Source organism: Procambarus clarkii, chromosome 8 (assembly GCF_040958095.1).
Source record: "Procambarus clarkii isolate CNS0578487 chromosome 8, FALCON_Pclarkii_2.0, whole genome shotgun sequence".
Lineage (NCBI taxonomy): Eukaryota > Metazoa > Arthropoda > Malacostraca > Decapoda > Cambaridae > Procambarus > Procambarus clarkii.
This window is the reverse complement of record NC_091157.1, coordinates 44,357,420-44,372,103: the sequence shown is the minus strand read 5'-3', so window position 1 is coordinate 44,372,103 and position 14,684 is coordinate 44,357,420. Positions and strand designations below refer to the sequence as shown.

The window sequence follows — 14,684 nt, the reverse complement described above, 5'->3', positions numbered from 1 at the left end:
AACAGGGTTCTAGCCACCTGTTAATTGGTAAATATTCCCGGTCCCAGTCATTCGTGCGTGGCTTTGGGTCACAGTTTGCAGCCAGTTGTGTCCTCCTCAAATTGATCCACGGGGTGTAGCCACCTCCCGAGTAAGTCTCTCTTTTACATATTTTTGGTTATGTAGCTCCAAGAAGCTGAAGGTGGCTTCCCACAGAAAACCAGCATTGAATGTAATGAAATGCCATTTTCTGGGTGAGCCCCAGAGGCTCCCTGGCATTCTCCCTCACTCCGGTTGACGGTTTCGTTTTTGATGCTCAGCCTCCGAACTGAGGTGTGAGTAGCCAGCACGTAGGTCTGGGGCTTCCCCTTCCCCTCCCAGGGAGAGGAGGGCTGCGTGGGCATGCAGCATAGTGGCAGTAAGTGACAATTGCTTGTTTGCTTGTTTCCTTTGATTTCCTTTGGGGAGTTCTGTTTCTCTGTTCGGTCTTGGGATTTTTGCAATTTCCTATAATGTGTGGTTTGTTTTGAGATGCCTACCTTTCTGGGTGTCTAACCCCAGTTGATGGCAGACAAGGAATACCTCTAAATGCAAGTTGGGGGGGGGTTCTCCTTAAGCCATTGCTCCCTGTCTCTCTGAGGGGGCCAGGGGTCCGGCTCTGGTCCCTGGTAGGCAGGACACCATTGACTGAAGCCCCAGAATAAGAAGAATATAGCTAATATCAGTCCTATAGCTCCAGGAAGCCTCCGGGGCTTACCCAGAAAATGATGTTTCATTACATTCAATGCTGGTTTTTTAGCATTTGTATTAGTGCTTCTCTCTGAAACATACAGTTGTATATTTTAACGATAACATGTTTCCAGGGAAAGTTATTTAATGTGTGTGTGCTTTTTCCACACTAATTCCTTAGTGTGCTTTCTCTTAAAAATTAACAATAAAAAGCAAACATTGGAAAAAAAATTATTACTATCTTAACTATCCATAACTAACATAACATAAAACGGATAATTCCACACGTTGTCTTGCAAGTCATTACTTGTTGAGTGAGGTAGTACTCCTGGGCAAGAAGAAATTTGCTCTAATTTCAGAGTTAGGTCGTAACTTACGACTGTTTCTGCAATTGATTTATATTCTGGATCTGGATTTACCCCACCATTTGAGAATGGTCTGTGGCTTTTAAATTTCAAGGATTATATTTAATTTTAACTGTGACCACATTGATCTATGAAAGGATATTTTGTTTCATATTTAACAAGTGGACTAAAGCAATGAAGTGATCATAGTTGAAGATTTCTGTTTGTCGCTGAAAGCAATTACTTGATAAAAAAAAAAAAAGTTAGCTATTTAAGAGATCAACTGAATAATACATTCTTTGCTCATTTTTAGTTATGTTCACAATAAAGTAACTCGTGTACTACAATATTTCAGAACATATACCTTGGCATTTCTCTACTGTATAGCATTTTCAAATTATAATTCATAATAATTAATAATTAATAATTCATTGTGTTGGAGGATAGGGAGCCAAAGTGTATTCACATACATTAGGCTTTTATCTAGATCCCCCCCCCCCCCCAGGACGAATTACTGACCCCGCCCAGGATGCAACCCCACAACAAGCTGACTAACTACTGAGTACCTACTTGCTGCTAGGTGAACAGAGCCATTAGGTGAAAGGAAATGTGCCCAATCATTTCTGTTCCACCCCAAGGATTCAAACCCAGAATTATTGATTGTGCATCGAGAATGAACCCGATGTTGCCTTCGGAGCCGGCATTGTCTGGTTCGGCGCTATGATCGCTCTGTTCGGCATTCGACTTCTCGTAAAGGGCTTTGGCTCTTTTGCGGTTTGCCCTGTCGATGGTTGGTAGGCTCATGCTTGGTCCCACGATTTGTGGGCATTTTCAGACATGTTATCCAGCCTGTGGTAGCGTTGGGTGGCTCCTTCCCCTTTGGGGGAGGTGATTCGGGGCTGGTGGGGCACGCTTCTTCCCCTGCGCTTTTTCAGGTCATCTTGGAGTGGGTGCACTTGGGCGTGGTTGAAACGACCCAGTCCCTCAGGTTGGTTTCCCGCCTATTTCCAGTGCTGAAACAGGACTGTGCTGATCTGAGGTTCATTCTGGACTTGTCCTGTCTGAACCCCTGGATTCCTTGCCCCCTTCTTTTTGATCACGACTCTGTCTCAAGTCCGGCTTTTTTTGGAGCCAAGGGTCTGAATGGTATCCCTGGACCTCAAGGATACATATTGGCACGTCCCTGTTCATCCGGCATTCTAGGACTGGCTAGGTTTCGTGGTGGGGCATCAGGCTTACTGCTCTCGTTGTCTTCCTTTTGGCTTGAATCTGGCACCTCGCGTATTCGCGCTTCTTACCCGGGTCGTGGTGACCCGTCTGTGTTTGCTAGGGGCTCAGGTCCTGGCCTACCTCGACGACTGGCTGGAGTGGACTCCCAGTCGGTCAGCTTGTCTGCTCGCTAGGGGTTCGGGTTCCTGGTGAACTAGCGGAAGTCCCATCTGGTTGCGTCCCAGGTTCGGACCTGGCTGGGTCTTGTTTGGGACTCTCGGACCGCTTCCATGTGTCTTCCTCCGGAAGCATTGCTGCGGCCGTGGTCACCACCTTCGACTGTTTCTGGGGCAGAGGGGGGTCCTGGGTCACTCGGTGGTTACTTGAGCAGGTGTGTGGGAGTTTCAACTTCACCATACTGGTCTAACAACTGTCGGATTTGGCTTCGGTGTCTGTTCTGCTTTCTTCAGGAATGCCCCTTCCGCTTCTCTCGCGATTGCCTGATTCATATTCTGGGGCCCTGGTGTTGGTTGTTGCGTCGCCGGCTTCCTTTTCGGAGTTTTTGGGGTTCATTGCCTTGGCGCTTACCTGAACGCCTTGCTCAATGTGTGCACAGATGCGTCGGATCTTGGTTGTGGTTTTGTGATCAGTACTCACCAAGCCGACAAGGGGCAGTGGGGCTCGTCCTTCCATCGGGCTCACTGCATGGTGCAGGAGTTCACGGTGGTTTGGCTTTCACTTCGGAGAGTTTGTGTCTCTCGGGGTTTGACCACCAGGTTCCATTCAAACTGTTCTCCGGTGGTTCATTGCCTGAACAGCAGGGGTTTTCTTTGGTCCTTGCTTCTTTGGGGCTGGTCTCTTCGAGTGGTTTGTCTGCTGGCTTCTCGGGGTTTGGCTCTCTGTGCGGTTCATATCCGGGGAGTGTCCAACATCCTGGCAGACTTCCTGTCATGATTCAGTCCTCTGTCCACGGAATGGACGGTTGACGCCAACTTCTTCCATTGGCTGTGCCAGATGTACGGACTCCTGAACATGGACCTCTACGTGCCAGTGTGGTCCCTGTGTTTCCCGATCTGTGGCGCACTTCCCTGACTGCGAGGCTGTCACAGTGGATGCCTTTCGGCAGGACTGGGCAAGGTGGGGTTACCTATACCTCTTCCCTCCTGTCCAGCTATTGGTTAGGGTTCTGGCTTGGTTGGAGTCCTACCAAGGGAGAGTAGTCCTCGTGACCCCTTGGTTGCCGGCCCAGCCTTGGTTCCAGGCTCTGCTTGCTTGGTGTGAACCCAGGACGTTTCCCACGGCTCTGCCTCTTCCAGCAGGTCGGACCAGTCTAGTACATAGCTGGTTTGGTCTTCTCTGTTCTTCGCATCTGGTCTTTTTGATAACGGTTTATCACCATTTGTATGGTGATCAGGTGGCTTTGTTGATGGTATCGCACCTGTGAGTTTTGTATCGGTGGCAGTATGAAGTTTCTAGGCGGTCATTTTGGCACTTTGTCTTTTTGTAGGTTGTTTTTGATTTCTCATCGGGATGTTTTGTCCTTTTTTTCTCTTGGTTGTTTCAGGACTGTCATCTTATGCCAAATACTGTCACCTCGTATTGTGCGGTGCTGGCAAAGCCACTTCTGCTTGCGTTCAGGGTAGATGTTGTTACAAACCATACAGTAATGCTCGTGACACGTAACAGCAACCAAAATATTGTAGTCTATTGACATTTACCCATGCTGCAATCTCAAGGTGTGTCACCAGTATAATTCCATGGTTTGTACAGGCAAGAATTAAAATTAATCACCCCCTAGGAATAAGTAATTCCACATATAAAAATAAATGTGTATTAGAAATATATTTCGGTTAATTATCAGTATTATATATCAATCAACAGATGGGCAATCACATGTAAATCAAAATAAAATTGTCTCCATAGACTAACATACTACAACAGAACATAAAAGATATAATATAACAGCACTTGACTCCTAGATGTGATCCTTCCCGAGTCCAGTTACTGAATAATTTTCTCACGGCAGGAGCCGATCTCGCTTCTGTACGACATTTTGAGTGACAGTTTTTAATTAATATAAATTTTACTTAAATGAAGCCATATAATTGGAATTAATTAACTAAATTAAGGAATGATCAGATTTACATGCATAAACAGAAGTAATGTAGTTATTAATATACTAGTTATATAATTATAAAATAGTGAAATTGCTGGGAACTGCCCGACATAGCAGGGAGTAGTATCCCACAATATTGCCGTCTAGATGAACAAATAATAACGGTTTCACATGGTGTTGCCACCAGCTGATCAGTACAAAATATAACTTTCTCACGGGAAGCTGACTCGCTGACCACCACACAAAAAAAAAAATCATAACGGTTTCCCACGGTTTGGTTCACCCACTGATCATTACCACAATATAACATATCAGCACATACAAGTAATGATGAATGGAAATAGTAATTATTTAATACTGTAACCCCGCGATTATCCGGGATTCAAACATCCGGAAAACGCCCTTATACGGCCAAAATCGTGATCGGATAAAGTTATCACAATATCCGGCCAAAATGGCCACAGGAACCGGATAAAAGCTGGTTTGGCCGGATGAAAATTCAGCAATACCGTATTAATCCCGTCTGTGGCTCTAGACGCATGGTAGAGGAGGGGGTGGGGTGGGTGGATGGTGTCGGGAGGGTGGGAGGGGAGCGTCGGGAGAGACCACCTGGGTACAAGAATTACCATTAATTTTAGAACAATTAATCATAGCCAAAAACAAATTAAATAAGTAATTACGTAATAACAAATAAATAAGTTTCCTAAAAGCAATGTGCACAGTCTGAAGTTTCCTTAAAAAATATTGAGAGATTTTTTTCCTCTTGGCGGCCTACATAACGTGCTATAGCTGCCCCACCCCAAGTGGACCCATCCAACACTGGTCCACCCATGTGCGTCCATCCCTCGTGGTATACACAGTGCTGCGCCATTAGTGAAATACTTTTTTAAATAACTTTTTTATTTTCATAGTAACTTTGAACATTTTTGGCCAAGACTATGTCTGGTAGCAGCATCAATCATTCTGAAGATGTTAAGAGGAAGAAAGTTGTCCTAACAATTAAAGACAAGTTACTGTTATACACCTCAACCAGTGCGGCGTCACAGTGCTGCTCCATTAGTGAAATATTTTTTTAAATATCTTTTTTATTTTCACAGTAACTTTAAACATTTTTGGTCAAGACTGTCAGGTAGCAGCATCAATCTTTCTGGAGGTGTTAAGAGGAAGAAGGTTGTCCTAGCAATTAAAGACAAGTTACGTGTTGTTCAACCAGTGAGGCGTCACAGGCAGCCAAATGCCTTCAACAAGTGAGGCGCCACAGGCAAGCCAAACGCCTTCAACAAGTGAGGCGTTACAGGCAAGCCAAGCACTTTAAACAAGTGAGGCGCCACAGGCAAGCCAAGCACTTTAAACAAGTGAGGCGTTACAGGCAAGCCAAGCACTTTAAACAAGTGAGGCGCCACAGGCAAGCCAAGCATTTTAAACAAGTGAGGCGCCACAGGCAAGCCAAGCGCCTTCAGCAAGTGAGGCGCCACAGGCAAGCCAAGAGCCTTCAACAAGTGAGGCGTAAGCAAACGCCTTTAACAAGCGAGACATCACAGGCAAGCCAAATGCCTTCAACAAGTGAGGCGTCACAGGCAAGCCAAGCGCCTTCAACAAGTGAGGGCATGCAAGCGCTTCAACAAGTGAGGCACAAGCAAGCGCCTTCAACAAGTGAGGCCTCACAGGCAACCCAAATGCCTTTAACCAGTGAGGCTTCAGCAGCTGGCAGTCAAAACTAACTTTGCTTAATGAACTGTACAGTAATTTTAAGTGTTAATTTTAGTGTTGTGTTAGTATAGGTTACGTAAAGTGTTAAGAATTCTTAACTTCAAGATGTGTGGCATCAATCAAGAAGACGAACACCAACAAGGTAAGTTGAGGTTTCTAGTTGAATATTTAATAATTTTATGTGGCAAGGCAATTTAAATTATGTTGTTTGTAGTATAAAAATAGTTGGAAATGGTCACTTTTGGACTCGTAGGTGAAAAAGTACCATTATCTGAAAAATGTGATAATCCGGCTGGGGGTCCTTCCCATATAGTCCGGATGATCGAGTGGAGACAGTATTTATATACGTATCCAATAGGGGTACGTAACAGATGTCACTTCTGCTCCGTTCTGCAAGCTTTCTCGGGCGTTGTTTCATTTCCGACCTACTCGTGCGCCGCCTAAGCTGTCCTGGTCTTTGGACTGGGTGCTCTCTTTTCTCTTTTCATCGGTTTGTGGTGGCCCTTTCAGTTCTGGACTGCTTTTCTAAGGCTCTTTTCTTGTTGGCATTGTTTTTTGGGTCTGGTTGGGAAGCTTCATGCTCTCCTCCGGCAGAGGGGGTTCTGCTCTTTCGGTCCTGGTGGTCAGTTTGTTTGTTTGCAGCCATTTCCTTCATTTTTGGCGAAATATGAGACTGCTGCTTTCCGGAGGGGTCCTTGGGTTGTTGATGCTTGGTTGGTTCGGCTGGGGATGTATCATGTTTTGTGTCCGGATGCTACTTTTCTCCGTTATTTGTACACCACAGCCTCTGTGGCAGGGGGACGCTCTTTGGGTTGACCCGGGTTCCCTCTTCCCTGTTCCAGTCTGCGGGTCTCCCAGGTCATTTGCAGGATTATTCAGTCCAGCCAGCCTGTGGTCTTTCCCAGTGCTCACTATGTTCGTAAGTTTGCTGCTTTGGCTACTGTTTTTGGTACTATGTCCTGGGCTAAAATTCGGCATGGGGCTTTTGGAGGTCAAACAGGATCCTGGCCACATGGTACCTTGTTAATGTTCCTGGCCCTTCTTGGGCGTGTGTAGCCTTAGGTCGCAGGTTCGATTTCGAGTTGAGGAGCGAGTGGCGGCTGCCTTCCAGGAAAGTCCCTCTCTTCCTTTATCTTTGGTTAGGTAGTTCCGGGGAGCCAGAGGGGCTCTTCACAGAAAACCAGCGTTGAATGTAATGAAACACCATTTTCCAGGTGAGACCGGGAGGCTCCCTGGCATCCCTGCCTCCCTCCTTTTTTTTTTTTCGCATTTTTGATACTCGACCTCTGAACTGGGGTTGGGTAGCCAGCTTGGGAGGTTTGGACCCCTCCTCTCCTTCCCAGGGAGGTGGGGACATGTGCAGACAGCAGCACGGCGGCTGTGATGTCATGCTTGTTTTCTGATTGGGGGAGTTCTGTTTGCTCGTTCGGCTTTCGGTTAGCAATTTTTCACCAGTTGTAGTTTATTTTGGGATTCCTACCTTTCTGGGTACCTGACCAGGTAGATGGTAGATATAAACTGCTTCCAACTACATAGGGGGTGTCTATAGGCCATTGCTCCTCGTGCCTCTCTAGGGGGCCAGGTTCTGGCGCTGGTCCCCGGTAAGCCTAGAACTCCATCGATTAACTGTTGCCACAGTCTAATATGTACACATCAGCCCTGTATAGCTCCGGGGAACCTTCGGGTCTCACCCAGAAAATGGTGTTTCATTACATTCAACGCTGTTTTTTTTTATAAGTTTTAACGTACTGTACATGCAATTTAATTCAATAATTATTTAAATTTATTAATGATTAAAGCAGCAATATTCAGTTACAGTATTCAATTATTTTCAAACTTAATATATTTTACAGTTCCTGTACAGTATTTGGTATTAAATAAATGTCATTGATGCTTAATAGATTTGTAGCTTGTATTTATATTTTATCCATTTTGAAAATCATTCTTAAAAACACTATTTGCGTGAACTTATATAAATCATTTTGTTACAAAAAAGGAAACCTAAAAACAAAGAAATCATAAGAATGTATAATTATACATAGTTCTTCATAAATTTGACCACTTGTATGTAGAACTTCCATACAACTTTACCTTCCACACAACTCTCACACTATAAATAGCTGTTATTAGTAAATTGCTTTCCAACCTGTTGCCACAGAACAAGGCTATGATGATTCTTGATGAAAATCTCCATATTTAGGAATGTATCTCCAAACTATTCAGGTATCATAAGATTATCGATGACCATTGTCTTGATGTTTAGATATTCCACCTTGTGTGGTTGTGAGCCAGAAGATATGAGATATGCATGGCTGGTGAGATGAGAATCGGGAAGTTTATGGTCAGCCACTAAGCCTGCCTCTTGTCTGTGCTGCTTTCCAGTAGTACAGTAGAGTTTGTAAATAGGATGGTGAAAAACTTTTATAAGAAGTAATGAGGAATTTTTTTGATTATATAATATATTTCATGCTTATGCTCACACTATTTTCTTAGATTGTTTTGATTGGTGTATTAAGAAAAGATAGATGATCTAGTAATGGCATTAGTTACATATTTTCAAACTTATACTTGTAAACATTGGTTATCCCCAAAAAACTGGAAAGTAATTCATAAGACAGGTTTAAGTATTCCTCATTTAATAGACCCAAATTTATTTAGTTTTTAAACCTAACTAAAACAACTATGCCCACTACCTCTGTAACTCTGTGCAAGTTCTTTGTTTCTACTACTAGTTGCAATCTAGCAAGGCCATTACTTGGTCCTGTTGGTTGATATACATGATTCCCTATCTTCCTTGTCCCTAAGTAACCCCCCCGCCCCCCTGGCATGTCCCCTACTAGCCCCGGATCATGGGTGTGGTTGGCCCATGTGGCCAGCGTATTGTGTGGTTGGGCGGTGTGGTGGGACACTGCACTCCCCCCACTCCTCCCTAGGTCCACGCCACCGCCACTACCACACCCACAATGGTAAGATGTTACCACACTGTGCATGTTTGCAACAATCCTCATGTCATCTGTGTAGGATATTTGTTACATAATTTATTTATTTTATTACACATACATAGTACTTTTTGGGACTTTTCATGTAAGTTTTATTTGGTAACTGGACTTTAAATAATGCATATGGCTTGAGATATTGCCTTGCTTCAGAATAAGGTTTGATTATCTGTATTATTGTGCAGTTATGTGTTTGTAATGTTCAGTTAAACTTTTCTTTTAATTATTTTATAAAAGTGAAAAAGATAAGTATCTGTATTTGCATGTGTATTTGTTAAATTGTGTGCATGAGAGAGAATGAGAGGAGTAGATATATTGTATGTGGTTCAGAGACCAAATGTGTGACTACGTATTTATAGTTACTGAAATAGAGCTATTGATTGTGGTGTCTCATCTTTAACTAATTTATCATAAATATGTTTTTGTTTTCCAGTGCTTTTGGTACATTCTGCTTTCTCTTGAAGCCTTTTCTACCCATCTGCTTCTCTCCTCATTAAGAACACACCTGTGTTTCCTTGATTACTTACTGTTAGTTTGTTAGTCTTCCCCATCTATTTTCTCAAATTTTTATAATCTTTTATATGGGATAAGCTCCTTTCCTGGGAAGGCTTTTTCCTCAGTGGCACTCCAAACTACCCACCTGTTTAACTTAAAATCTTGGATACTCCAGTAGGCTCATAGCAAGCTAAGAGCATTGACTGGAGACCAAGACCAAAATCTGCACCCCTCAAAAAAAAAGAAAGAAAAAAAAGGCATGGGAAATCTTGGAATACAAGATCATCACAGAACCAAAGCAAATGCCACCAGAAAGGTAGATTTCTTGTTTGCCTCTGCAACATTTGGCCATAGTTGTTTTCTCTGGTTATCCAACCCATCCTCTTAAAAATGTCGCTTTTTGCGCGTATGCACGCTATGGCCTAACATAGACTTAATTTGAAATTAAATCAGCTCACGAAAGTGATGTACTGTCTCGTTTTCTGTTTGTCTCTTTTGACTTACTCGGTTAGGTTAGGAGAGAGAACTTTCATTTAACGTTTTTCATGTTTTGAAACCTTAGGAGAATTTCCTGCCCTCCTAACCTACCAGAGGACACTTAACTTGCTGTTTTGGAAAAAAAATCCAAAATTTAATATCAATTTTGTTCATTTTCAAATTACATCCATTTTTGGCCATACGGGAAAAATGACAAATTCAGACGTAATTTATAAGAGGACAGGTTGGGTTATCACTGATTTTGCCCTTGGCATTGGTTCAGGAGTTTGCCTCTTGGGGGGTCTCCTCCTATTGAAGGGCCTTGCCTTGGGTGCAGTGCATATGTCTCAGTGCCTTTGCAGGGGTTTGTGGTTGGGGTGGGCTGGTTTTTCTGTGGGGAGCCCTGTCTACTCCCTGAAGCTATCTGAACTGATATGTGCTATTTTAGTTTGGGGTCATCAGTCACAGGTGTTCTTATGCCTGCCTACCGGGAACCACAAGCCAGAACCTGGTCCCCTCAGAAAGGCACAGGGAGCAATAGCCTATGAACTCTGTACATTTAACGTATGTTATAATTGCCATCGACCGGGGAAGGACCCAGAAAGGGAGGCGAATCAAAACAGACCACTGTGTGGTTAACCTGGGCAATCTACATCCCAAAAGATCAAAATAACTCATTTAGTTATTTTGCAGCCTAGCTGCTGGCTCCCCTAAGAGCGGGCAGCTCACCACTCCAGTTCTTGATCTGATGTACTTGTGGTCAGATCAGTCATTTCTGGCCTAAAGTTACTGCTCTGGACTTTTGCCCTGTGTTGTGTTTCCAGCTGTGTGTTGGTGTGGTGGCCAGGTGTGTTAGTGTACAGGAGCAACATGTGCCTAGAATGACTTTCTCTAGGTGCTCTGAGTACAGTACTGCCCTTGTCTCAGGGTGACCTTCCCTTGGGAGTTTGGGAATCACTCCCGGGATGAGGACTTCATTGCTTGATGTTGTCTTCACCCTTGGGTACGTCAGGGATCTAGGGCTTTCCATCTTGCCCCAGGTAAGGAAGTGTTATTGGCTGGGTGGGGGGCACTGCTGTTGGTGCAGCAAGATTTACTTCAACGCAGCGGCTGATGGTTCTCTCTGACTGCCAGTTTGTTTGTTGTATGTCTTTGGGGGTTTTGTTTTTATTTTATTTTTATTCACTGGCGTTCTCACCTTGTTTAGATGGAGGTGGTCTGCTTAGCTTCTTATTAGGCATACCTAGGTTGTGTTGATAGTCCTCCTCTGTTTTCCCCTATGTTTCACAGCTGCTACTGCTGGTCAGTTTGCCTGCTACATGACAGGGTTCTACCGGCTTAGCTAGCCCCTAGTGCCTGGGCATCCCATAGAGCTAATTCACCCTACGGGCCCTGGAAAACTCCTGTGGGCTCGGTCGTATAATGGCTACTTCTTCTGAGCCCACTCTCACCTTCTGCAAAGTCGAAGGTTGTTCATTGCCCCTGCCTCAGGAAAACGATCACCATTACTACCTCCATTAGGCTGCCTGTCAGGTTGGGGACACCACCGACCCGAAGTCTTGCAGGCCTTGTTCTCCACATTCATTCCTTGTCTGTTGATCTCAAAGTTCATTGCATGTTTGAGTCTCCCTACTGCAATGATCCTGGTTGGCTGCCTGGTTGGATGCCCCGAAGTTGCCCTGCTTGGGTTTTGTGGACCAGGATTTGTGGGCGTTGGTTACTTTGATCTTGGTTTCATCTGTGCCCCCTGCTTCCTTCACAGGTGGGAAGGAAGCAGGTTCATCCTGCTCCTTTCCTCCCCAGCTCCCAAACGCCTGAGGGTTTCGGAGTCAGGGCGGGGTTTACCTCAGGATGAGGCTCGGGTGGCTTCAGGGGTTACCTCTTTTGATTCTGGCACAAAGGTAGTCGAGTCCGATTTTGCCGCCAAGGCTTCTGGGTCAACCCAGTAGACTCCCTTCTTGGAAGCTTTTACCCTGGATGCTGCCTTTTCTTCAGGGGTGGTAGGTGTGGAAGAGGGCTCTGCCCCGGGGCAGAGGTTCTTGGAGCTCTGGGGGAGTCCGCTTGGAGCGCATGGGCTCCTTTTGCCCCTGATTGGGCCCTTGTGCCTTCTGGACAGGGGTTGTTGCTATAGGGAAGGGGGTTTTTGTCCATTCCTTCCCTTTCTGAATTAGTTTTACTGTATTTGCTGGCGTGATTTACGCACCCTCGCACCGGGTACATCCATGTTTTGCTTGGACGTTCTGTTCTGGGAGAAAAATATGTATTAATATAACAACTTTTTCGTTTGATTCATCATACATTTACTGCACATTATTTTCTGGTGCTTTTGGTACCCTTGCTGTTCCTTCCTCTCAGATCAGCGGATTTGCTGTTTATATTTTTGGCAAGGATTTTGCTATATAGTTTGAGTTGCTGCAACTGGCCACCTTCCTCTGGTTTTGCCAGAAGTATGGGTGCCTGGAGGTGGACCTCTTTGCGTCAGCGTGGTCTTGGTGTCTCCTATTGTACATGGCGCCGTTCTTCAACTGAGAGGCCAACGTGGTAAAGCTTTTTGAAAGGATTGGTTGAGGTGGGGGGTTTCCTGAATGTCTCTTTTCCAGTTCAGCTGTTGCTTCCAAGCAATCTTGGTCCAGATCACTTGTAATCCGATCATGGGAGGGGTGATTCTCCTGGCTTCACCATCACCTGGGGTGATGGTGGCCGGCCCAGCCTTGGTTTCAGGTACTGTACTGCTTGCTCAGTGTCCAAGCCTAGGCATTTTTCTGCGGTTCTACCTCTACCAGCAGATCGGACCAGTGAGGTCCCTCTCAATGGTTCACCTTACTGCTTCACACTATGGGTCTGGTCTTTGTAACTTCATGTGTATCCCAATTTATATAGTGATCAGGTGACTTTTTTGATGGTGTCCCACCTGTGGTCTTTTTCCCAGTGACAGTATGAAGTTTCTTGGCGGTCTTTCCGTCACTGTTTTCCTCTTCGAAGGTTTTCGTTGATTTCGGACCGGGTTGATTTGTTCTCTCTTGGCTTTTTCTGGATCGGCATCTCATGCCTAGTACTGTTACTTCTTATCACGCAGCATCGTCGGAGACGCTCCAGCTTGCGTTCAGGGTTGATGTGACTTCTGCTACGTTCCACAAGCTTTCATGTGCATTTTTTAACCTTCAGCCTACTTATGCACTGCTTGAGCCTTCTTGATCTTTAAACAGTGTTTTTCCTTTTCTTTCTTCCTTCTCCTCGCTTTGTTATGGGTCCATCAGTTCGGGATTGTTTTGGAAGGCCTTGTATATGTTGGTCTCTGGGGGTCGAGTTTGGGAGCATCATGCTCTCCTCCAACGACGGAGGGTTTAGTTCCAGGTGGTTGTTTGGTTCATTTGCAGCCTCGTGCTTCTTTTCTGGTGAAAAATGAATCGGTAGGCTTCCGGAGGGGTCTGTTGGTTGTGGATGCTTGATTGGTTTGGCCGGGGGTTCATCACGTGTTCTGTTCGGTGGTGGCTTTGTTGTTGTCTGCAGGCCACTGGTTCTGTGATGGTGGACGCTCTTTCGAACAGGGTCCTGGCCGCCAGGCATCTAGTGGACATTTCGGTTCCTTTCCAACTGCGTGGGGCTTTGGGGTGTCTCTCTTCTTCGTCTTGAGACCAGCGGTACTGCCGCCTCCCGGGTAAGTCTCTCCATTTACTTATCTTTGGGTAGTTTGCTTCAGGAAGCTGACAGGGCTCCCCACAGAAAACCAACGTTGAATGTAATGAAATGCCATTTTCTGGGTGAGCCTACTTGAAATGTAAAGTTCTCATAGGCCATTGCTCCCTGTGCCTCTCTGAAGGGACCAGGTTTTGGCTCTTGGTTCCCGATAGGAATAAGAACTCCTGTGACTGACGACCCCAAACTAATATAGCACATATCAGTTTGGATCAGTTCAGAGAGTAAAAGGGATATAGGGGAAAAGAGCTAATAGGTATAATGAGTTGAAAGATTGAGCTGTCACCATCCATTCATATACCAGAATTTACAAGATAAGGACTGGAACTCAGTCTGTTTTCAACAGCTATTATAAATGTAAACAGGTAGCAACTGCAAGCATGATGATAGGAAAGTCAATTACCAAGTCTTAGTCTTTAGTAATCTTCAGAGTGCTCTTCACTCTAGTTTTCACTTTGCATGTCAAGAAATGAATAAAAAATATTTGGTTTTCAGACTTAAAGGCAATTAAAACTAACTTAAGAATTTATTCATTATTTATTATATACATTCATGATTCAATAATATGTATGGACAATTATTTGCCTTTGACTTATCAATACTGATTTAGAATCTGAGTCACTGAATACAGAAAATTGAGACCAGTACAGATGACTGCCCCTGAAATTTCTCAAAATATAATTCAGCATCACAAAACACGTTACCTCGCATCCAAACTCACAAAGGTCTTTCAGTAAGTTGATTAGAGAAGAGGGAGGGTCTCGGTCAAGGTCTCCCGCTGGCCTGGACAGACCTGTATAGACTCTGGCCTGCTACTGTTGAATCCTCTCTGGTGGAGCAAGGATCCTCTCTCTCATGGTACATAAGTTCGATTTATAAGGAAAGGCCAAGAGTTAAATCCCACCTATCACAGATAGACCCCTGGCTACCTAG

General features: G+C 44.6%; 1 protein-coding gene across 7 annotated transcripts in view; it reads left to right on the top strand.

Moving 5' to 3' along the window:
* LOC123759646 (adenylate cyclase type 1) overlaps nt 1–14,684 on the top strand; it is a gene marked incomplete at its 5' end in the record, with an annotated part of 300,312 nt that overhangs the window by 197,140 nt on the left and 88,488 nt on the right. For 6 of the 7 annotated variants that reach the window (XM_069317785.1, XM_069317786.1, XM_069317792.1 and 3 more), the window contains 1 exon segment: nt 8,928–9,053. In XM_069317785.1, coding sequence (XP_069173886.1) covers nt 8,928–9,053 — 126 coding nt within the window. 7 annotated transcript variants of the gene reach the window in all.